This window comes from Eriocheir sinensis, chromosome 17, assembly GCF_024679095.1.
Source record: "Eriocheir sinensis breed Jianghai 21 chromosome 17, ASM2467909v1, whole genome shotgun sequence".
NCBI classification, from domain to species: Eukaryota; Metazoa; Arthropoda; class Malacostraca; order Decapoda; family Varunidae; genus Eriocheir; species Eriocheir sinensis.
This window is the reverse complement of record NC_066525.1, coordinates 16,406,421-16,429,689: the sequence shown is the minus strand read 5'-3', so window position 1 is coordinate 16,429,689 and position 23,269 is coordinate 16,406,421. Positions and strand designations below refer to the sequence as shown.

Below are 23,269 nucleotides of genomic sequence, written 5' to 3'. Positions count from 1 at the left end.
GAATGGGCACGGCAAGAAAGCACACTACACAAGCGGCGCCTGATCCGGAGTCACAGGCTTGCTACCGCAACGTACACAACACCCGTGCGCAGAGCGCAACACACTCAACTCGGTGCCCTGCAAGAGAGCACCGCGGAGACACGCAAATCACTCGAAAACACTAATCACTAATCACTAATCACAAGCACTTAAGGTAACACGCGTAAGCACACGGAGCAGAGCCCCAAAAAAGGGCCCGCTAAAGCTGCAAACAACAAACTCCACAAAGGGCAGGTACTCCTCAAGCTGGGTCAAGAGCTGGCTCTCCCAGCAGCAGCTCGATCGCTAGGAGGCGAGAGCTGTTGCTGGAGAAGGTCCGGGTGAGAAGTAGGTCCGCGCGCTGTGGAGCTGAGGAGGTCGGAGAGCAACTGGTGGTGATGCGTGGAGGTGGTAGGTGGTAGGGGTTCAGCACATCGCTCCCTGCCCTGAGTTGAAGGCTTGGGTTCGACGGCGTACTTGCGGCAGTCCCTATGTGGCCCCCAACCCATCGCCGCCCGCCGCCGGGACCTGGAACAAAAAAGAAATGTAACTGAATTTAGGATAGAATAATATAACTGATAGCAAATGAATAACACCATCATCAAATAAATTAATAGATGGATAAATGAATTAATAAAACAATCGCCTAGCGTAATTAACCGTCACCAGAAACCGTCAGAAATAATATAATGGATGAATGGCTCTTTCTGTATACCTTTCATGTATAGGTCTCTCTCTCTCTCTCTCTCTCTCTCTCTCTCTCTCTCTCTCGTTCAGTTGTTACGTCGCATCAGGTTCACTGCTTTACTGTGATCTCCGAAGCTTCGACGCTTTGAACCTCACGACCTTGAAATAAAAAAAAGTGACAGATTAATGTTTCGATGAGTGTGTGTGTGTGTGTGTGTGTGTGTGTAGACCACTTTGCTCAATACCTGCAGGACATCACCAGGCACGAAGTTCAGCGTCACACCTCTCATTAAACTCGTGCAATTGCCGCTTCACCCGAGCTAAAATTAATGGGCACAGAAACTTCGGCGCGAAAAAAGATACTAAAACAACCTAACTTCTGGCGTCACGTCCAGGGCATTAATGTGATTGTCTCGCCCTGGTGTAGACGTTTCAGGACACTCCCCCTAGACATGACTCGCGGAGTCTCTTGAAACTAGTTTTAAAACACTCCCCAGTCAATTGAAACTAGTTAGATAGCACTCCCCAGTCAATTGAAACTGGTTTCATATGACTCTCCATCAGGTTGAAGTGACTCACATTATTGGATGAAAAAGATTTATTGATGTTGACTCCCATACAAAAACTAATCAGTAATCACACTACAGTACATTAATGTCTCCCATCCAAAAGCCAGTCACTAATCATGTGCACATTACACACGAATAACTACATTAAAATGGTTGCCTGCTTTATTGTCGAGGTACACTGACTCGTTTACTACTTTTCTGCATTTCGGCCTATGTATATGCCATGTGTGCATAGAACCGAACTTTGCCCACACACATACATTCACTTGGAACATGTTGGCTGCTGCTAACATCTCTGTTGTTCCCCACACTTTATTCTGACGCATTGATTCAACTTTGATGTTTTCAGTGCTGACAATGAAATCACATATCAAGCTTCTGACAACGTCGTGTTGGTCCTCTTCTCCAGTGATGGCATATGACAATGCACGGAAAAGACAATTTCCGTCACCTTCAATTGCTTTAACGGCAAGAGGTTCGTTGGTGTTTTTGAAGGTCTTACTTTTTTTCCGGATGGACCTGATAGTTTCTTGAATACCAGACGTCCACCAGAGTTGTTGCAGATTGCTCGCTGCGTTGCAACCGTCAATGAAGAGAACTTGTAAGTAGGCTAATCTGCTCTTGCTGAACCGGCGCGTCATATAAGTTGATTTATATAATGAAATGATTATATAAAAATAGTAACTTTTTATAAAGATATCTTAAAATGATTTTAACACAAGATAGTCAGCATATTGAAGTGTTCAAATATGATTTTTTTATGCAAATATATTAATTTTTGTGGCGTCAGGAAGGTTTTTCGTCGCGGCGCATGAAATGAGTCAGTTTCGGCGAATTTTCGTCGCGACTTCTGGTCTCGAGCAAAAACTACTGAAGTTAGGAAGGCGTTCTTTGTGGCAAATGAAAGCTCTATTAATACTGATTAATAATCAGAAAAAAATTGGAAAGCACTAAATAAATAAAAAAAAGTTATAAGCAAAAAAACTAGGACATGTCCAAATCGCGGCAAAAGGGATGAAAAACAGGCTATTTTTTTATGGCTCGACGACAAACTTGGAATCGAGCTATCAAAAAATCCGTCGAGCTAGTCAAACTACATTGCCAAGAGGAGCTACATGCCAAATTACAGCTTTCTAGAGGCAATAGCAATACCACATTAGACAAAAATGGCAAAGTGTCTGGAGTTCGTCAAAATCGCACTCAAAAGGGTTTACGTTTCGAGCTCTAGCGATGAAATTACTGGGAGTAGGGAAATGTTATGCATCATATTGGAAAGCACATTGGTAGGGCTAAATTATTTGTTAACCCGTACAGTACCGGCCGATTTAAATATTTTTGGCTTGCCCAGTACCGGCCATTTTGGGGGGGGGCTTGAAAATGTTCCATGTGATGGGAAATGTGGAAAAAAAAGTCATAGACCTACTTTTCGCAGGAGAACTCCATGAAGTGTTACCACAGTGTGGATGGAAACGGTCCCTGTACGTGATCGATGGTTTATGGAGGATTTGACAAGTGATAGAGGCCAGGTAGCCCAATTTGGTAAAGATTCGTTTTAGGTCCGTGCCAGTATCTCATAATCTACTTTATGAAACATCAGTATCTCTTCATATATCTTTTCTACAAACCTTCAACAGTCATGGAAACGCTTTGAAAATCCAATTCAAGGACTTTTTTTACTCTTGAAAATAGGGGATAATGTTTACGAAAGCGCGTCGCCTCCTCTGGCGGCGGCCGCGGCGACGCTGCAGCCGCCGCAGCCGTAAAATAGCTCGCAGAGGGTTTAGGGTCGGGGAGCATATTTAAACTACACCAACCGAACTTCACGACCTACTAACGGAGGGGCTGCGGCCCCCTCGATCCCCCCTTCTAACCAGGGGGCAACGCCCCCCCCCTACCCCCCATGTATATGTGACTTATTTCAGCGAGGAGATGTTTCTCGCAACACCGGCTGCAGCGTTGCCGCGGCCGTCGCCAGAGGAGGCGACGCACTTACGTAAACATTATCCCCTATTTTCAAGAGTATATAAAAAAAAAAGGGTTATTATTGAAAATCACTCCGCACCTCCAAAATACGATATTACGCCTCCATATTGTACTTAAGGGACGAAAAACATGTCCCTTATCCATAATATGAAGGCGGAAAAACTTAAAAGTAATGAAAAAGTGGTAAAGGTAGTGAAAAGGCATATTATACATACGCGCGATGTGCTTGTGTCGTCGTCGTCGTCGGCGGCGGCGGCGGAGATGAGCAGTGTTGCCAACAATCCGGTTAGCAACGGTACGCTAGGTTAGCGTTGGTCGCTTAGTTAGCCATTAGCCCAAGCATGTGACAAGTCCACCACGCGTGGTTATTTTTTTTTTTCCAGAACACGCACCTTTACCTAATACTATACCCGGCCCAAACCTTCACAAAACCCTTTGGGTAAAGGTGCATGTTCTAAAAAACAAATAACCACGCGTGGTGGATCTGGTCTCACATGCGTGGGCTAATGGCTAACTAAGCGTACCATTGCTAACCTAGCGTACCATCGGTAATAGTATTAGGTAAAGGTGCGTGTTCTAAAAAAAAATAGCCACGCGTGGTACACCTGGTCTCATGCGTGGGCTAATCGCTAACTAAACGTACCACCGCTAACCTAGCGTACCATTGCTAACCGGATCGTTGGCAACGCTGCTCATATTGCAATGGCGTCGCCATGTAAACACATCGTCGGTATGTATAATACGCCTTTTCACTACCTTTACCACTTTTTCATTACTTTTAAGTTTTTCCGCCTTCATATTATGGATAAAGGACATGTATTTCGTCCCTTAAGTACAATATGGAGGCGTAATATCGTATTTTCGAGGTGCGGAGTGATTTTCAATAATTACCAATAAAAGTCCTGGAATTGGATTTTCAAAGCGTTTCTATGACTGTTGAAGGTTTGTAGAAAAGATATATGAAGATACTGATGTTTCATAAGGTAGGTAATGAGATACTGGCACGGACCTAAAATGAATCTTAACCCCCATTTTTGTTGCACACAGGTATAGAATACTCCACAGAGTATCATTTCATGGAGTTTAAGTGTGGGATTTTCAGATTTTTCAGGACAGTAGAATCTCGTGTTACAAAGGCGGCTCAATATAGCCTATATCCTCATCTGGCACATAATCCTTGTCCGAACCAGAGTCTGAGAGTGCTCCCACGTCTCCTTCAGATGAGGAAACCTCAAACTCACTGTCTATCGCCATATGGCAAAAGGAATGGACTGCGGCGACATTGTTTACACTTGGTTTTGATCTTGATCTTGATGTCATAGGTCGCTTGTGATTTCTTTCCAGCTTGAATAATGTTGCCAATGCTACAAACGCACTCGCACAGTGTTGCCATTGTCTGCAGCAGTCTCTGTAGCAAAAATAAACACGCTACATCGACTTTAACAGTGTTTAGCAAGCCCGACGTGTGTACGCGTCGCTAGTAGTTCCTGCAAGAAAAGTTGCTGACGCGTATACGGGTCGCTAGTACGGTACGGGTTAAATAAGGTTTTTGAAATTCTCAAAAAAAGAGTGAGTTTCAAGTTTCAGAACTCAAAAATAGGGTTTTTTTCAGTCGTTTATTGCGAATTTCGATTTTTTTTCCCTTTCGAGTCGGTTTTTGAGCCCGGTCGCTTATTACAAAATATAGCCCTTTCATTTTGCCGTCGATTGATACCAAAAACATTTCTGTAGCCCCAGAAATAAGGGAGTTATGGCGATTCGCACTGATTTTCCAAAATTCGCGGCTTAATGACAGGGCTGGGGGCAAGCAGGGCGATAATTTTTCAGTCATTGTACGTAGGACGTGTGGCTTTCAAAATTTTCCTCCTTTTATATCAACGCCTAACACTACAATGTTTTTTTTGTTTTTTTCTGTTTTGGTATTTCGTTGGGGCAATTTCGTTGTATTTTGTGTTTGTTTGGGGAACTCACAAACTTGATGTACTGTAAAACAGGTGACCCAGATCTTAAGATTCGTAAAGAGTAGGCTGCGTGCTATGAAGTGGCTCGGGACCTCTACCTACTTTCCTACGCGGCGGGATAAACGCACAAAATAAACGTTGGCAACTCACAGGTCTATCATGTTTACGTATAGCACTTATGTCCAACCATTCAACAAGCTTATGCCATACTTATTGGGTAAGAAATCAAAGACACTTTCTTACGAGCGATCACTAAGGAGTCTTTACTACACCAAGAAGCCTAAAGGGTTACTCTGGACGGCTCGGGGGCGACTCACTGGTCACCGTCACCATGTAGCTGCTATCAGTATCAGTGGGCCAAGGGCAAAGAGACTATATACGTTTTATAGTCTCCTTGGCCAAGGGTGTGGCAGGCGAGGCAGTGGCTGACAGTGACTCAGGTAAGTTAAACAGGAAAACAATGCAAGTTCTAGATTTTTTCATGTATATTGCAGTGGCAATGCAGCCTCAAGCAAGCAGGAATACGTAGGCGATACTTCTCAGTCCGAGTGATTGCTTTGTGGAGTAGCCTGCCAGACACAGTTATCCTGTCAACATCCTTAACTGTGCTTAAGAGAAAACTAGCAGAGTACCTTGGTCAAAGGCTATACGAATTTTAACCCCTACATACTAATACCAATGTATTCTCATATATAATTTCATATGATCTCATTTTAACTATAGTTCCTAAACACTCTGGTCAAAGAACATATTAACTCTAAATTACTTTATTCTACTTACAGCAATATAAATATAAATACTTATTTCACTTATATAAATATGTCATTATATTTTATAACTAGTCTTTACTTAGTGCAATCAACACACTTTCCAGCAGCGGCTTAATAGTTTTAGTGTTAAGAGTAATTACACAAATATGTATTCTGCTGGCGTGTTGGCACTTGTGGGATTCCCTTCTCGTGGAACCCGTCTAGGTAAGGTGATGCAGACCAGCAGAAACAAGGTGTCTCCTGGAGCAAATCTTGCTCTTGATGCAATAAGAGAGTTGTTTAGAGATATGCCTTCATATTGACAGCTCATGCAATGGAGAACAATACCCGGTTAAAATTTGTTTTAGTACCGTGCCAGTATTTCATTACATACCTTATGAAACCACTAGCTCTTCATATATCTTTTTTACAAATGTTCAACAATCATGGAAATGCTTTCAAAATCCAATTCAAGGAATTTATTGTTGAAAATAGAGGATAATATTCACGAAAGCGTAGCCTCCTCTGGCGGCGGCCGCGGCAGCGGTGCAACTGGTGTTACGAGAAATACCTCCTTGCAGAAATAAGTCGCATATGCTCATACATGTGGGGGGGGGTGGGGTCCAGGGGGGGGGGGCACTGCCCCCCTTGTCAGAAGGGGGGGTCAAGGGGGGCGGAGCCCCCTCATCAGCAGGTTGTAAAGTTAGGTTGGGGTAGTTTAAATATGTTCCCCCACCCTAAACCCTCTGCGAGCTATTTTGCGGCTGCGGCAGCGGCACCGTCGCCGCGGCGGCTGCCAAAGGAGGCTACGCTTTTGTGAATATTATCCCTATTTTCAACAATAAATAGTCCTTGAATTGGATTTTGGAAGCGTTTCCATGATTGTTGAACATTTGTAGAAAAGATATTGAAGAGCTAGTGATATTTCATGAGGTAGATAATGAAATATTGGCATGGTACTAAAACGAATCTTTACCCATTACCCTGCATACAGTATCAGTAGATACACCGTGTCACATTCTCCAAGAAATATTTCATAGCAGCAATCACAATATATTTCAATTTCTTTCCATCAGACAGTCCCAACAAAAACACCATTGTTTCCCTTCCTGTTCTTTCCACCATTGCATTCATTTCACATCCCAATACAGTCAAAGTTACTTGCATTATCTCCATTGTCTTTGCAATCCTTTTCACACTCCACTGTCACATGCAGTCTAATTCCAAGGTTGGTAATTACCTAGTTCTTTAACCCGTACAGCGTTTTGGTATTTTGTAATTTCCTCCTCACTCCAGCATCGGAGGAAAAATCGATTTTTCTATTTTTGCATAAAACAGCTTAAAACCATGAAAAATGAAGAAATGAAACGTCTTTTAGCTTACCGTCGCCTAGAAATCGGTGTTTTGGGCCATTTTTAGTCGAGTCGGGAAGCGAAATGGTCGTGTTGATTGCTGTAGACTTTCTTGGATTTGAGGGTGCATATCTGAGTAAATCGGTTTCTCTCAAAATATTTAGCACAGACTTATATATATTGTTAGAGAGTAACTTATTTTGAGCTTTTTGATAGTTCAACTCGGTGTTCAGTCGCCCACAAGTGTTCAATCACGCAATTACAGTTTATACGTGGCCCCCCTCCTTACCAAAATTGCCGGTTCTGGATGTCAGTATACCTCACCCACAACACTGTCAGACCACTTTCCAACTTCCAACCACTTCATTTTCCACATCACAATATCCAAAACCACCTCCAACATCCACACAAATAAAAGAAAAAGTGTACCCAGAATAATGGCCGCCAGGCTTGCCATTCATTTTTTTTTTTTCTTTTTTTCTTTTCTTTTTACAGAAAAGGAGACAGTATTCCCAAAGGATCAGTCTACTAGGGCTCCACCACAGAAATCACCCTTGACACACTCCACTGACGGGGAAAAAATGATACATTAAACACATTCGACGTACGTATCTGACGCTCGATGGTATTAAAAAATATTATGTACGTTATACATATCTGACGCTGTACAGGTAAAGTCTTTTATGTTGCCTTTAAAATATGAACTAATGTGATGGCATTTTTCCAGGCTTTAGGGACACAGTTACTTGATACTATATCATTAATTTGAAACTGCTTCATGTTAAGTCAACATCCTATTATATATTACATTTGCTAGTGACTAATCCTTTTTTAATCAGTTTCAGGGATTTTGAAAATTAAGCAAATATGCCACCTATCAAGCCATTTCCAAGTTTACAGTCAACTGTATTAGGAATGTTGGCCAGTCATCTTAAGAGACTATGTTTTAGTGAGTCATGCCCATTAGAGGATATGAAGCTTATTGCTGACCACATGAACACTTACTTATCCCAGAAAGCTCAAGTAAATATATGTCAACTGATCTTAAAGGATATAGTTAAGGTATGTTCATCTTTTGCAATATATATCTGTTTGTCAATGCATTATTCTGCCTGCTTAACTATGCAATATCTCAGCGTGATAATATATTATTTATTAAATTATAAAGAGAGGAAGATATACCATCAAATATAAAGTGTTACTAACAAAGTCATTCACATTTCTTGTAGACGCAGAGCTATGGGTCTGTTTGTGACCACCTTAATGAGAGGTGCCTGCTGCTATGCACAGAGCTGCAGTCCCCGTTTCTATGGATCTCCAGTTGCCTGTGTGTGGCACCAGTTATTAGGATGCTGAACGGCAAAAGTGTGAAGACACTGAAGATAAAGAGGTGTAACTGTGGGGATGTTTTAAATCAGGAAGAGATCACGTTTGATTTTCAAAAATATTATAAACTTGCAGGCCTATACTGCTTTCTAAAAACATGTGAAAACTTGACAACATTTCACTGTTCTCATATGTGTTGTGATGACTTACTGGAAGTTGTAGCCAAGTCCTGCCCTCACTTAGAAGACTTAGGTATTTACTCATGTCCAGATGTTACTGATGCAGGTATTTTTTACCTTGCAGGCAACTCACCAGATGATGATTATGAAATATTTAAAAAGATCATACAAGAAGAAAAAATACCTTCAAAGTCTGTCTGTACTAAGCTAAAGAAAGTCAGTTTACATTATACCAAGGTCTCTGCTCAGGGTGCTTTGATTCTTTTGTATATTTCTCCTTCTATTGAAGAACTTGGAATCATTAGTAACTTTGATGTCAGTACTGAATCTGTATTTGAAATGTTATATGGAACTGATGTGGAAAGACACTCAGAAATCACAAGAAGGTACTCTCTAAAGGTGTTCACTTGCATGAACACTAGTGTACCCATTAAAAAGGAGACACTATCATCAATTACCAAAACCTGCCCCCTTCTGGAAAATATTTCCTTGGTGTGCACTGGAGAAAAGAAAGAGGACACTTACTTGCTTGCCCATCTTTTGAGCCTAAAGCTTGTAACTCTAAAAGTAGTTAATTGTAACATACGTGCTTTGCTGCGGTACCTAAGGCGGAAAGGTGCTGATTTGCTGAACCTGACAGTTTTTCAATTTTCAGGAAGTCCACTTCATCTGGAATTCACTAGGAGTGACCTTCAAAATATTATCTATATGTGCCCTAAGCTGGAGAAACTTAATTTAAAACTCTTCCATACTTCCATAAAGCCTGATGTGTCTTACTCTTGTTCTGAGCCTGATTTGTTATACTTCAAGACACTAAAACATTTAAGTCTTGAAGAGGTAGAAATCACACCTGAAGACCTAGCAGTATTAGTTAGCAAGTGCAAAAACTTAAATGAACTGCGGATTATCGGTCCAAATGATGTCATGATGGATGACAATGGCCTGTGTAATCTGTTAGACTCTAGTAACCTGCAAAACTTACAAACTCTCTATCTTAATAAGGCAATGATAACAATGGTGGGCCTTCAGAGATTATTAGATAAGTGTCCTCATCTGCATACTGTGGGACCACTTTCTTCATGGGCCTTTGATTGGGGTGAATATCAGGTTTTGATCAAGAAGATTCAAGACAACGGGTGGGAGTTAGACATAGGTAAATGGCAATCAGAAATTTATTTGTGAGTCCACTGTGCTGGTAAAATGAACTATTTTTCTACAATATTCCATTCTCTCTTGAAAGAGTTAATCTCAAAGTTCCATATAACTGATTCTCTATGGAGTCAGACTGTCTGAAATTTACTGTAAATAAGAAATGGCAAAAAATACTGGTAGAACCAATTTTTTGGTTGATTTTTCTCAATTCTTTCTCAAAGGTTTCCTCACATAAACTAGAAAAGGCAAAATGATATGAAACAAGTTATTACTGACATGTTAAATGTTTATATGATGTAATTTCAAATACTGAAAAACTGACTTTTAATGTTGGCATCTTGAAGAATAAGGGTGTAGAAGTTTACAGTTCTTAGTAGTGTGAAGGGAGAGGTGCAGACCCCTAGTCCTATGGCAGCTTGGCAATGTTAGTGTTGAAAGACTGCTTTTTATTAGCACTTGTATTATGTTACCAATCATTGTTGCCAGATCTGGAATTCATTGAGATATGATGGAAGTTCAGTTCATCAACAGGCGGTGGATCAATAGGTGGTGGCTGAGTGGTTAGCGTACTGGGCTCACATTCATCACGCCATGGACAACGTCGGTTCGAATCCCCATGCTACCACCTAGGATTTTTCAGTCACCACTGAGTGGCCTAAGACCTCTCACTTGCTGTCCAGAAGACCACCCACCAACCCGGACTCTAGAAGAAACTGTCCAGTGAATCAAGAATGAGTTCCGGAGGGCACCATGAGCCAAGCATAAGTGGTGTCACTATAAAAGAAAATTGCCTGTGCCACGATGGGCTTGGGCTGACAATCTGGCCCCTGAAGAAACTTAGCCTACCAGTGCTATAGGCGGGGATGGGAAAAAAAGAAGTAATCCAGACTTTTCATCTTAATTTATAGGAATTCATTTCATCCCCACGAAAATTTACAGAACTTTACTAATAGAATGATATGGTGGAGGGTACGAAGTTACACAAGCCTGTTTGCAGATGAAACAAAGATAATGAGGAAAGTAGAAACCGGAAAATTACAAACTGCTGCAGTAAGATTGATAGACGTTATGAATGGAGCAAGGTATGGAAAATTAAGGAGTGCAAAGAAATGCAAATTATTGATGATGGGTAACAGTACTGAGAGGCTGCCACTGAACTATTCATTGTGAACTGAGCAAATCACAAATACAAGAGTGGAGAAGGACTTGGAAGTGTTGGTCCAGGATAATTTGTTACCATATGTATAAGATTGTTGGAAAGACCTTTGGGCTGCTGACAAACATGGGAGGGCATTTCACTACATGGATGAAGATGTGAAATTGATAGCCTATGGATCTCAAATAGATAGCACAATGCTAACTGAAGACTACTTCTCTGATTTAAGTGTGTCACAAAGAAATACAATAATAGTACCTACCCTCACATATGCAAGTGAGACAGGCCTGGAATGAAAGTCAGAGGTCTAGAGTGCAGGCAGTGGAAATGAGTTATTGGAGGAGTGCTTGTGGTGTGAGTAGAATGGATGGAATGAGTAATGAAAGTGTGTACGAGCATTTTGGAATGTGTCACAGGGGTGAAGGGAAGAAGTGTGGAGTGGTGGAGAAGTGAAGCGACAGACTTTAAAGTGGTTTAGCCACATGGAGCGAATGGAGGAGAGTAAGATGACCAGAAGGGTGTATGTGAGTGAGATAGAGGGAGGGAATGCTAGAGGATGAACGCCAGTGAAATGGAGGGATAGGGTGCAAGAGTACGTTAGGGAGAGGGGGGAAAGGTCTTTGAGAAACTTTGAACAGGCAAAGAGGAAGTGTCTGGATAGAGAAAGTTGGAAGCTCTTCTGCCGTGGCCATCCCCTGGTGGGAGCTCCTAGGAGCAAGCGTCGATGAAATGAATGAATGAAGTGTTTCACAAAGGCATGCCACCATACTGGAGTTTAAATTCCAAACTGCACATTGCCAACTGGAGAGTAATTTCTCTGAGATTATTTCTGACAGTTGCTTAGTTATATTAACTTAGCCCAATCTTCAACCTTTGTTTAGACTATTTACAATTTGAAGTAGTTTGTAGAAACAGGAATATTGCATGTCTCAGAGATCTAAAGAAGCGATGTAACTCCTGGTTTTACAGGAGACAGTACTGCTTTACAGCAAGATGCTGCTGGGACTATGGAATGAACAACTGGAGTACTTGAAGACACTAGACAGACAACAGTATGGTCAGCCTTGCATATAAAACACCAAATCAGTAACTTACTCTCATCTCTTACTTGACAGCATTGTGTTTCCATGGTGTAAATCTCAGCTCTGTAACTGAAACCGATGGTTTTGTTGTTGTTAACAGTCCCAGGCTATATTATCATGGTCTGGAAATTATTTGATCATTTTTATGTAATGAAGGCATTATGTTTATATTATATTAATTTATTTGTTCCTTCTCTGGCTACAAAATGAGTACAAAAAATACAAAACTTAACAAATCTTGCATGAACTTTTAATAGTTCATACTACTGCAAAAGAGCTGCAGTATTAAATTGTTTAACTAGTAAATCAATCATCACTACTCATCTACCCACAATAACTCTAATACCAATGCTACATACATATCACCACCCAAGACGAGGCAGGAATGGCCAGACCAAAGGAGGGAATCAACCAAGGCCACACGACTATCAATATTCATGTGTTTTAGTATGAACATTGACTGATGCATTAATAAATTCAAACTTTCATGCTTATATATTTACTCTTTAAGAATTGAATGTATTGCTTATGTGCTCAGTATCCACAAGGAATACTGACTGTTGTTGATTCAATGCACAACAAAAGATTAGTGGTGCATTTGAATGACAGTGCTGAATGAACAAAGTAAAAAAGAACATGAGGTATGTTCAGTATGCAATGGATACTAGTGTGTTCAATTTTTGCAACATAGTACAATTGATGTGCACAATGTGCACACCCTTGCTCTCATACAGTGGGTAGTGTGCTGTGACATAGGCTACTAGCCGGTGGGTGATTCCTTCAACCTAAGTGAGGCAGGTCACCTTCCCTGCCTTATGCTGCAACTGACAGATGGTAGTATTAAAACATTGGGAAGAAAAAGGTATTTAGCCACCCCTTTAAGTCCTCCCATCTGTGAATTGCAGCCTAGGGAGAGGGTGAGGGTGTCACCTGACTATCAGTTGCGGGTGCATTTTACAACTGCACTCCTACCCTGAAAATGCCTTCTGCCTCGATCACCAGAAGTGTATGCTGTTGCCCCTCACTTGCCCCAAAATCTGCTTCTGGCAACAGAGCACAGGCAAAAGCATGGTCATGAATCCTTGTGTGGATGCAGCTTTATGTGTGAAAATTCACACAAAGCTTTTCAACCTGGGACACTGATCTATGAGCTACTTTCCATCTTGTTTTCCAGCACCATGAATGGATGGCCTTTGGATGACCCTCCAGAGGTTAACATGGTCAGTGGGGGGGGGAGCTGCCAACAGACCAGCTACAGCAACAGAGGCTGTCAGAGCTGGTCTGGTGATGAGTGTCTACTATGTTACTGTAATATCTTGTGGAAATAAATTATGCTTTAATATGATATTCATGGATCAATGAATAGGTAAATGATATACTTTGGATTTCATATCAAAATCCTTAGATTCCATGTTATCATAAGCATCATTGTGGTATCATTACTGATTCTCACGTGTCAGGGGGGAATGAGGTATAAATGATTAATGGTAATCATGATACCACATTTCTGTTCATTTTGATGTGTTCACAACACATTTAGGAAATATTACCAAAAGCTCTTACATCAAGTAACATTTTACCTAATTAACATCCCACATTTACAATTTATGATGTAGCAGACAATCCATTTTTCCTAATGAAGTATGGATGTCACCATCACTACTAAGAAACAACAACCAGTGCTATGCAAGTGTAAGCATATTCACTTGCTTTATAAATTATAAATACAATCACAATGGAATGGCAACAAGTACTTAAAATAGAGCCACAAACGTGACAGCCGATGTTATGCAGATGTGAACATCATAATGCAATACACACACACACACACACACACACACACACACACACACACACACATTCACAAAGGACAAGGCACTGTAATAGTCATTTCATGAAACAAATTTTCTAACTGTGATTATCTGCCTGTGCAGATCAAGGGTGTAGTAGTATTGTATATCTTTAATGAAAAAAAAAAAAAAAAAATATATATATATATATATATATATATATATATATATATATATATATATATATATATATATATATATATATATATATATATATATATATATATATATATATATATATATATATATTAGTAGATCCTGTTACTGCACAAAATGATCCTATGATTTATGAATAAAAATATACAAGCATGTATAATAAAATAATTATTTTTCCTCAACCATGCCCCTCATTCTAGATATTTCATAAGGTATTAGGTGTAAAGTCGTAGGGTCCCAACATTGATGTTGAAAAGTGACAACACTAATGTTAATTATGTGGCACAAGTGATAAAACTTTGTAAAACTCAGCTGTTCTTGTGCTGCCTCCCAAAGCAAGGGGAGTAAACAAAGAATAATTTATTAGGCCCTTACATATATTAAAATGAAAGCTAATATTGCATCCCCTAACATGTAAAGATCCAAAATATTCAGTTGCTCTTACACTTCATAAGAAACTTTACATAAAAAGTAGCATATATAAGAAAATATTGTTATATGATATTTTAAGACCAAGTGCTTACATATTCAAGTGGGAATAAATTGAGACACGTTAAAGGAGTAACAAATAAAATGTATATCAGTAAATAACAAGAGATGATTACTGCTCAACAGAACTAGATAATAGTGAGGGGAAGTCTCTATTTAAGTATGTATTCAAGTGAAGTGAAAGGCTGATATATCATACACTGACTTGAAAGATTTATAAAATAAAGTAGCTTGTGGAGAATACCAAATATTGAGAGTGAAGCAATAATGCTGATTAATTATTTCATTGATGAGAACACTATAACAATGGTTGTTCCTTTTCAAACAAGAAAATTGACATGGTTTCATTTCTAACCCAAAATTGTAGAAAATAAACTATGAGGGACCTGGTAGTTATAAAAGTAGGACAAGGGGTAGTAGCTGCAATGAGCTAAATATTACCTGTTCAAGTGGGCATCGAGATTGCTGTTCACATAATGTCAACCTTAGGTGGTGGCAAAGAGGTAGAGGAGGCCTTTGATGAAGCCCACAATCTCAGACCCGCCCAACTTACTCTCCCCATACACTCGATCTACAAAGCTGATGGGCACCTGCAACAGAAACAATCAAAGCTATATGTGAGAAATGTCATGTTCACCAGGAAAGGTTATTAATACCAGTTAGAAAGATGTACTACCATCATCTTTTGGGTCCAGAGGGATGATGCATGGAAAAGAACGAGGAAAAAACTGATACAGAGAAGGAGAGGAGAATATGAATTGGCAAGAAATGAATATGCAAGTATAAGAAGAAAATGTAAAAAATAAGCCAAATCATAATACAAATAAAAATTCAGAGCATGAAGAAGGTATAATCCATATTAACAGGTGATAGTAAAATAAATAAGAAAAACTGAAAGAAAGGAGAGGAGACATGAAATAGTAATGAGTTTGAAGGAAATAAAAGTAACAGGATCAGATGGGATGTTAGGACATATCTGAAAGATGTGTAGACAATAGCTGACCAATGTTTAGCATGTTTAAATATTTCCTAAATACTGGATGAGTTACAAGAATCTGGAAAAAAAGCAGATATAACCATGATTTATAAAAATTGTAACAGACGAACCTCTTCCCTACAGATCAGTGTCATTAATTAGAGTAGCATGTAAAATTTGTAAATATGTTATCAAGAAACACATAGACAGATTATATATAGAGAGAAGAGATTTTGACACTGACAATTTGGATTCAGAGAAGGAAGATCAGGTAATACTAACATAATAAGCTTCAACTCAAGGGTGATGGAGGTAGTGCAGGAAAGGGATGGATCAACAGATTACATATATTTGGAGCTAAAAAAGACATTGGATAAGGCCCCACATGATTCTTATCAATCAGTCAATTAATAGGGGCATATGCTAGGCAGTGCATTACCTCACCTACCCAATGACACCTATATAAGCTATGAATACACAAGCCTAGGTTCAATCCTGGCCTGGGGGGGTTGTATGCAGTCAACCCACATGTTCATTCTCCTTTTCAGACTGGTCAATAAATGGGTGCTAGGGAATCCTGAAGAGAGTAACCATTTTTAACCCGTAAACTGTGGCAGTCCTCATGTGAGGTCATCTTCACGACTGCGGCAGTCCTCAATTGATCCTGGGTTTTTAATCGCATTCAGAAACCACACAGACACTAGTATCAGGCTGAAATTAGGTCTGGATCTAGCGAAACATGGCAACTCGCCATTCCATCACACCCCACATCACTACACATGCAAGGACACACTCAGCAGCCATGGAGAGAAGACGTTATGTAAAGAGGTCGCTGGCAGGCTTGTTTTCGGCCACCAGCAAACCCACAGCCACCACCAGCACCTCAACAGCTACCACCACCACCTCCACAGCCACCGCTTCTCCACCCCCACAATCACCTTCAGGAGCAAGCCGAAAGCAACCACGAGGAAGAGAATCGAGTGGTCACGGTGGCCTTGAGCAAGCTGGCCCACCCACCCCCACCACCTCCACAGCCATCACCAATGCTTCTGCACCACCACCAGCACCTTCAGGAACAAGATAGAAGCGGCCACGAGGTACAGGAGCTGTGAGGGGAGGGAGGGGTCGCGGTAGCCTACCCCACACCACCACCACCACCTCCACTTCCACTACCCCCGCACCTGGACCGTCTTCACAGCCTTTACAGCCAAACTGCACTCATTTTTTTCTCATTACACTGTCACAGTATGAAGAACATTGACAATGTAAAAGTATGCATAGAAACAATAAATAATGAGTCACAACAGGGAGGAGTTCACTACAGCGGGGTCTTCCCTTTCGCCTGCTTGTACGCTGTAACCAGATGGTTGACATGGATAAAAATTACATGGGCAGATGCGGGGGAATGAGACAAAGACGCTCATATACATTTCACTGATTTCTGCAAGAGTTGCAAAAAACTCAAATCTGCCGCTTGACAGACATGGATCAGATTAGGGGTCCCGCAGTTTACAGGTTAACTTACCATGTATTCTAGGGTACTAGGGTTTTTTACCAATTAAAAGCTCATGGGCCAATAAACTTCTTAAATAAGCTCTTGAAGGCTGCCCTACACGTATGGCAATGAGTGATAATTTGCAATAAAAGTGAATGCACCTCCAGAAAAGATCTCTCAAACTCATTTCTATGACTAAAGATATGGTAAATGTCAGCAACTAACCTCGCCAATGGTGTAGTGGAACTGTCGGGCTCGAATGATCATCTCCATTTGGAAGACATAACCCTTGCTGACACATGCCTTTACTAACTTCTGCAACACATCCTTGCGGTATAGCCTGTGATGAAAAGTAGAATGGTATGTAAAGCTGCATCTTAAGTTATAACACCTGTACCAGAATTAGAAGAAAAAGTAAACAACTAAGTCAATGAGATCATTAAGCAGTAGAATGTCACTCAAATAAAAATTTAACCAGTTTAATGGACCACAAACAATTATGGACATAATGAAGTGCAGTGCATTGTTATTTAGAATGCTTGTCAACTAAGCCCATTGCCAACTTGGCCCATGACCAAGTCGGACCACTGCATACCAACTCAGCCCATTGTGTATTCAACACAACAAAACACATGGTAGAAATTACAATATTTAATGAAATTTAATCTATTCTCTTCAACTGCACAATGCCTATTTACATGGTACAGTAAGCTGCAGTCAGTAAATTGCTGAAACCAAAAGTAATAAAAATAGAATAAAATAGAATAGAATAGTTTACTGTTGAAAATTTCAACAAAGGAGGATGGATCATGCCTCTCCAACCCCTAGTCAATACAAGAGATATGTATAACACATACGCCATACAGAGGATTGTATGTAATAACAGGAATAGCACCATGAGAAAAGATACAGAGTGAGGTATAGGTGTTCTGCCCTCGTGGAGGACAGGTACTAAAACGTGAAATTAAATTGACTATAAACAACTCTCTCCTGTATTTAAAAATAAAAGCAATGGACAAATTTATGTGGCAACAATGTTTTCATTCACTCAGAATATAATCATGACTCATGAACATAGAAATGACAAGGCAGAAACTATGAAATGAACAAAATAGTCCTTTTGGACACTACCTTTAAAAAAAAAGGCATTATCACCCAAAAAATCACCAAAAAAGGATTAGCACTATCATTGAGCTTCTTTCTAGATTCACTGTACTAGTACATATACCTGTCGGGGCCTCACAAAAATATGAAGAGAAGCATTGAATGAGAGATCAAAGTATAGTTTGTAATGAGCGGTGATAGTTAAATCGAGCTGATGGTTCGAACAATTTGAAAACTTAAAATATGTATACATTGAACGAAAATAAAGTTAAGTACCTAAGTCATACAATTCTAAAAAAGAAAAAAGAAATAAATACAAAAAATAATCTCTAAACATGAAGAGAAGCACTGAATGGCAGATCAAAGTAGTTTCTTGTGAGCGGTGATAGTTGAATCGAGCTGATGGTCCGAGTTGGTATTAAAAAATGGTCCGAGTTGGTTCACCAGGTGGGCCGAGTCGGTAATCGTGAATGGTCCGAGTTGGCAATGGGTCAAGATGGACGCACACCGTTATTTAACATGTTGAATCTGGTAACAGTTTAGTTTCCATGCAACACCAGGTGTCCCTGTGACATTCTGGTGTAGGACTGTTATTCACTTGACAACATAAAAAGTACACGCTACATGTAAACAGATGTCACACTGATTATATTATGAATGACATAACTCTTAATGGTGTCAGGTTCTTAGTTACAAAATACTGCATATTAAAGTTGGGCAGTTTCATACTTGGAACGGGATCACTCAGAATTAAGAAGGTAAAAGGCTAAGTAGGGTCTTTCATTGAAATCTAATGTTCAAATAGACCTTAGGAATTAATATAATTAGTTCTGATATAATGTTTGATTAATGGGATAAAAAGGAGCTCCCTGTATAATTTTAGGTCATTATCATTACCTGAAGGAGCCAGTGAGGTCTGAGGCACCAGGTCTGAGCAGTATTTGTGTAACATAGTTGGCTCCTCGGCTGATTACTTTGCGCTTCAAGTCCCAGCCATACACACCACCACTGCCTTGGTATCTTGTTCCACTCACTACATCATAGTTACCCTCCTTCTGCTTCTTGATGAATTCTGGGATAAACTTGGGCTGTAAATAATAATGTTTCTTGAGTACAGTGGAGGAAGAGTATAAATTTCAACACTGCTGTACATGGGAAGTGTTTTCTGTTTGAGTGTATGAGGAAATTTATCAACATACTCACATGGTGGGACAGATCTGCATCCATGATAATGACAAAGTTGCCTGTTGCGTGTTTAATACCATGAATGTAGGCTGTACCCAGGCCAAGCTTCTTTTCTCGAGGACGCAGAACCTGTGGGTGCGCAAAGGCGAAGTTAGAGAGGGGTGTGAGAAAGGAAGCTTCATAAAAGTGCTGGTTCCACATTTCCTCTTTCCTGTAACACAAGTAACTGAATGGAATGAAATGTCTGGTAGGTAGGAAAAACTAAAAAAGGACAATAATTTAGTGTCTTCATTTCTAAAACTATGGTATTTTAAAGAAAAATATGGAAAAAAATAATAAATCATATAGTGTTAATGAAGACAATGTAGGGGAACTTAATTTTAAATGTAATACTGACATTGGCACCAATGGATCAATACTTACTATTTTTTTGTCTCCATATATTTCTTGCAGCTTTTTGGCCACAGCCAAAGTCCCATCTGGTGATCCATCATCTATGATAATTATTTCATAGGAATAGCCACTGTAAGATGGGAGAGTTAGCAATGGTTAGGCTCCATTACAGTGCAATTTCAAATCTCTAACAATAAACAAATTGAAGCTGAATCTTACATTTCATCTCACTGACTAATGATGATTGATGGACAATTTTGAGCACCATGACAGTTTGCGTGATAAGATGGATACTATCCAACTTACTTTCCTTTCTGGCATACAGGGTGAAAGATGTCTAGGATAACCTAGGTACAAATTTTTCATTTAAAATTTGGGCTTAGATATATATTCTCTGAACAAGATAATCCCCAAATCTGAAGTTGTTGGGAACTTGCACCCCAGTAACCCCAGACCTCTATCCCTCTTCCCAGTGACTGGTAACTTTATACTATTAACACCTGGTTAAACATAGCCTTTGGTTAGATTTTATCTTAGACCAACTTCTAATGTGAGCTTTACTACGAGTAACTGTGGTAATTGTGGAGATTAACTCCGCGCCTCCATATTATAGTTAAGGGATGAAATACACGTCCCTCAACCATAAAATGAAGGCGCAAGTACTTAAAAGTAGGTACAGAAAAAGGACTAATCCTCTTCCCCTAACGATCTTGGGGGACCTCTGGGAAATCATGAATTTTAGGTGAGGGAGCATATTTAAACTACTCCAACCGAACTTCACCTAACCTAACCTCTAATGAGGGGGCTTTGCCCCCCTCAACCCCCCTCCTAACCAGGGGGGACTGGACCCCCCCCACATGCATGATGCACTGGTAAAACTAGAAAAGTGCAACAGTATGTGAGACCTTGGAAAGGTTATTATTCTTGTGGGGGCAATATTGGAAGCGTGCAGTGAATCTCCATATTTACCATAACTGTGTTGTCACTACTGCTTTCCTTTGTCTAACAATGTTACTCAGTTTACTAATACTTTCTTAGTTGAATTTTTTTTTCATAATCAATGAAAAAGGCTGATAAAAATATAAAATTGAAAATGAGCGATACTCCGCTTAATACGATACCTTTCATCGAAGTATTTGCAGAGGAGCCAGACAATGATAGGCAGATTGTCCTTTTCATTGTATGTTGGCAGCAGAACTGAGTACTTGTCACCTTTACCTGCCATCTCAAAGGTTAGCACTCCTAGGGTTAAATGAGAAAAAAAGAGAATCAACTTAATTGAACATCATTTAAATCAAGCCATTTGATAACTACTTGTAGAAGTGGTAAATGTGTAGTTTTGCTTAACAATTGTTTCTCTTAGATGGGGTTACTATCCTAACGGTGATAGACTACTAGCCTTAGCAGTGCCAAGTAATGGAACTATATTAGCAGTGATAAACTGCTATCCCTTGAGCTAAGGTGGCATTTTGTTAGTTTATAATTAATTCTTAAATAATTAAGTAGGGTAAAGATTCGTATTAGGTCCGTGCCAGTATCTCATAATCTACTTTATGAAACATTAGTATCTCTTCATATATCTTTTCTACAAACCTTCAACAGTCATGGAAACGCTTTGAAAATCCAATTCAAGGACATTTTTTTTACTCTTAAAAATAGGGGATAATGTTTACAGAAGCGCGTCGCCTCCTCTGGCAGTGGCCGCGCCGCCGCCGCCGCAGCCGTAAAATAGCTCGCAGAGGGTTTAGGGTTGGGGAGCATATTTAAACTACTCCAACCGAACTTTACGACCTCCTAACGGGGGGGCTGCACCCCCCTCGACCCCCCCTTCTAACCAGGGGGGGCTACGCCCCCCTTGGACCCCCCCCACATGTATGTGTGAATTATTTCAGCGAGGAGGTATTTCTCGCAATACCGGCTGTACCGTCGCCAGAGGAGGCGACGCGCTTTCGTAAACATTATCCCCTATTTTTAAGAGTAAAAAAAAAGTCCTTGAATTGGATTTTCAAAGCGTTTCCATGACTGTTGAAGGTTTGTAGAAAAGATAATTTTATTATATGAAGAGATACTGATGTTTCATAAAGTAGATTATGATACTGGCACGGACCTAAAACGAATCTTAACCTTAAGTAGTGATACATTATTATTTTAGTGGCATTAGGTTATGTACTACTTCTTAGACTTTTAAAACCGGGTTATCAGTAATATGGGATCAACAGTGGCACGTAATAATAACATAACATTCATAGCAAGGACACACGCCATCAAGGAAACATACAGACGAGGATCAACAGTGGCAAGTAATAATAGCTGAAGGGGACCGCCCGTCAACCTATTAGCCCAGGTGAAGAGTACCAGCAGGTGAAAACCACAGACATCTAGTTGCGTACATGTATATATAAATTGATGTGTTACTTAAATCAATGCTGAGGATACAGGTACTGAGCCTGGCACCTCTTGAGTACTGTGAGGCTGGGGACCGTGACTAGGGCTCTCACACCCACCTTGTGTAGGAAAGTCTCCGCGCCGCTCCTCGCCGCCTTCACCGTGGCTGCCGTGTTGTCAGATGACGTCACGCGCCGGCGACTACGGGCCTAATGAAATAATTTTATGTATTGAAATTTAATGTATACAGCTTCATTTTATGGCACAGTAATAAACAAAATTTCAAACAAAATGGTAAAGTTAAATAAAACTTCTTTTTTTTAACAAGGGAGGCAGTTCAAGGGAAAAAACAACAACAACAAGAAAAAGTCCGCTTGTCGGCGCTGCTCCGAATAAAAGCAGAAAGAACAAGGTCAAAAGAGAGGTCGGTTCGGGTGGAGATGATGATGAATGCACAGTACTGTACATATGCGATTTGCAGCCCATTTCGTCAGATTATAATCTTTAGGTTGGCTAAAACGAGAAATTATGTGTTATTATAAGTATACAGCACACATAAGAAGGATGATGAAGACAGGACAGTAATATTCTGTTTACGTCAAATGATGAGAAAAAGTAACGAGAGAATCGAAAACCGCTTCATAAATTAGACTCAACAGAACTGGAACTGGCATGTACACAGTGCCTAGACAGGAAGTGTCGAAAAGTCTAAAGAAATGACGGTGCCAGAAAAATACATGGCTGATATAATAAATATATAAAAATTACGGGAGTTGAATCAACCTGGGTATAGGCTACAGTCCAAACAGTGGCGGATCCATTTCGGGGGGGGGGGGCTAGGGATATGACGTCACCCCCCGCCCTTTCCTCGAATAATCTCTTTCTTTGTGGTTGCTATGGAGCCATTTGAGTTCAAAACGCCCCCTATGTCGCCATCGGACTGATTTCTGACTTTAAACATGATAGGACGAAGGCAAATTTAAGCGAAATGCAGTAGCATGCTTAAAATGGCACATGTCTTA

The 23,269-nt window shown here is 40.2% G+C and overlaps 2 protein-coding genes across 10 annotated transcripts in view; one reads left to right on the top strand and one right to left on the bottom strand.

Moving 5' to 3' along the window:
* Nucleotides 1-12,384, top strand: part of LOC127000025 (uncharacterized) — a 32,503-nt gene extending 20,119 nt beyond the window's left edge. Inside the window, exons 1-4 of one of the 5 annotated variants that reach the window (XM_050863418.1) lie at nucleotides 5,282-5,658; nucleotides 7,815-7,923; nucleotides 8,159-8,381; nucleotides 8,549-12,384. In XM_050863418.1, coding sequence (XP_050719375.1) covers nucleotides 8,187-8,381; nucleotides 8,549-10,006 — 1,653 coding nt within the window. In that variant the 5' untranslated portion in view covers nucleotides 5,282-5,658; nucleotides 7,815-7,923; nucleotides 8,159-8,186 and the 3' untranslated portion in view covers nucleotides 10,007-12,384. Of the gene's footprint in view, nucleotides 1-5,281; nucleotides 5,659-7,814; nucleotides 7,991-8,158; nucleotides 8,382-8,548 lie in introns of those variants that run through there. The other 4 variants (XM_050863421.1, XM_050863419.1, XM_050863420.1 and 1 more) reach the window with 4 other exon arrangements.
* Nucleotides 9,983-22,505, bottom strand: LOC127000028 (dolichol-phosphate mannosyltransferase subunit 1-like). Of its 5 annotated transcripts, none has more exons than XM_050863430.1 (8): nucleotides 22,367-22,505; nucleotides 20,984-21,104; nucleotides 19,893-19,992; nucleotides 19,488-19,598; nucleotides 19,182-19,372; nucleotides 17,406-17,520; nucleotides 15,151-15,299; nucleotides 9,983-10,689 (listed from the first exon to the last, which is right to left on the bottom strand). In XM_050863430.1, exons 2-7 carry the CDS (start codon nucleotides 21,085-21,087, stop codon nucleotides 15,195-15,197), a joined length of 726 nt encoding a protein of 241 aa, XP_050719387.1. In that variant the 5' UTR covers nucleotides 21,088-21,104; nucleotides 22,367-22,505; the 3' UTR covers nucleotides 9,983-10,689; nucleotides 15,151-15,194. The 5 variants fall into 5 exon arrangements, with proteins under 5 accessions (XP_050719387.1, XP_050719384.1, XP_050719383.1 ...); XM_050863427.1 differs by lacking the exon at nucleotides 9,983-10,689 and adding an exon at nucleotides 10,861-12,283; XM_050863426.1 differs by lacking the exon at nucleotides 9,983-10,689 and having other exon boundaries at nucleotides 10,861-15,299.
* Between the last annotated feature and the right edge of the window lie 764 nt (nucleotides 22,506-23,269).

Bases quoted from the DNA above. Each gene is read 5' to 3' on its own strand.
- LOC127000028 (XM_050863430.1), bottom strand. From the start codon at position 21,087: ATGGCAGGTAAAGGTGACAAGTACTCAGTTCTGCTGCCAACATACAAT. The intron at 19,993-20,983 runs GTATCGTATTAA...CCCATCTTACAG, and splicing joins TGCAAATACTTCGATGAAAG to TGGCTATTCCTATGAAATAA. The intron at 17,521-19,181 runs GTAATGATAATG...TTTTCATCACAG, and splicing joins GACCTCACTGGCTCCTTCAG to GCTATACCGCAAGGATGTGT.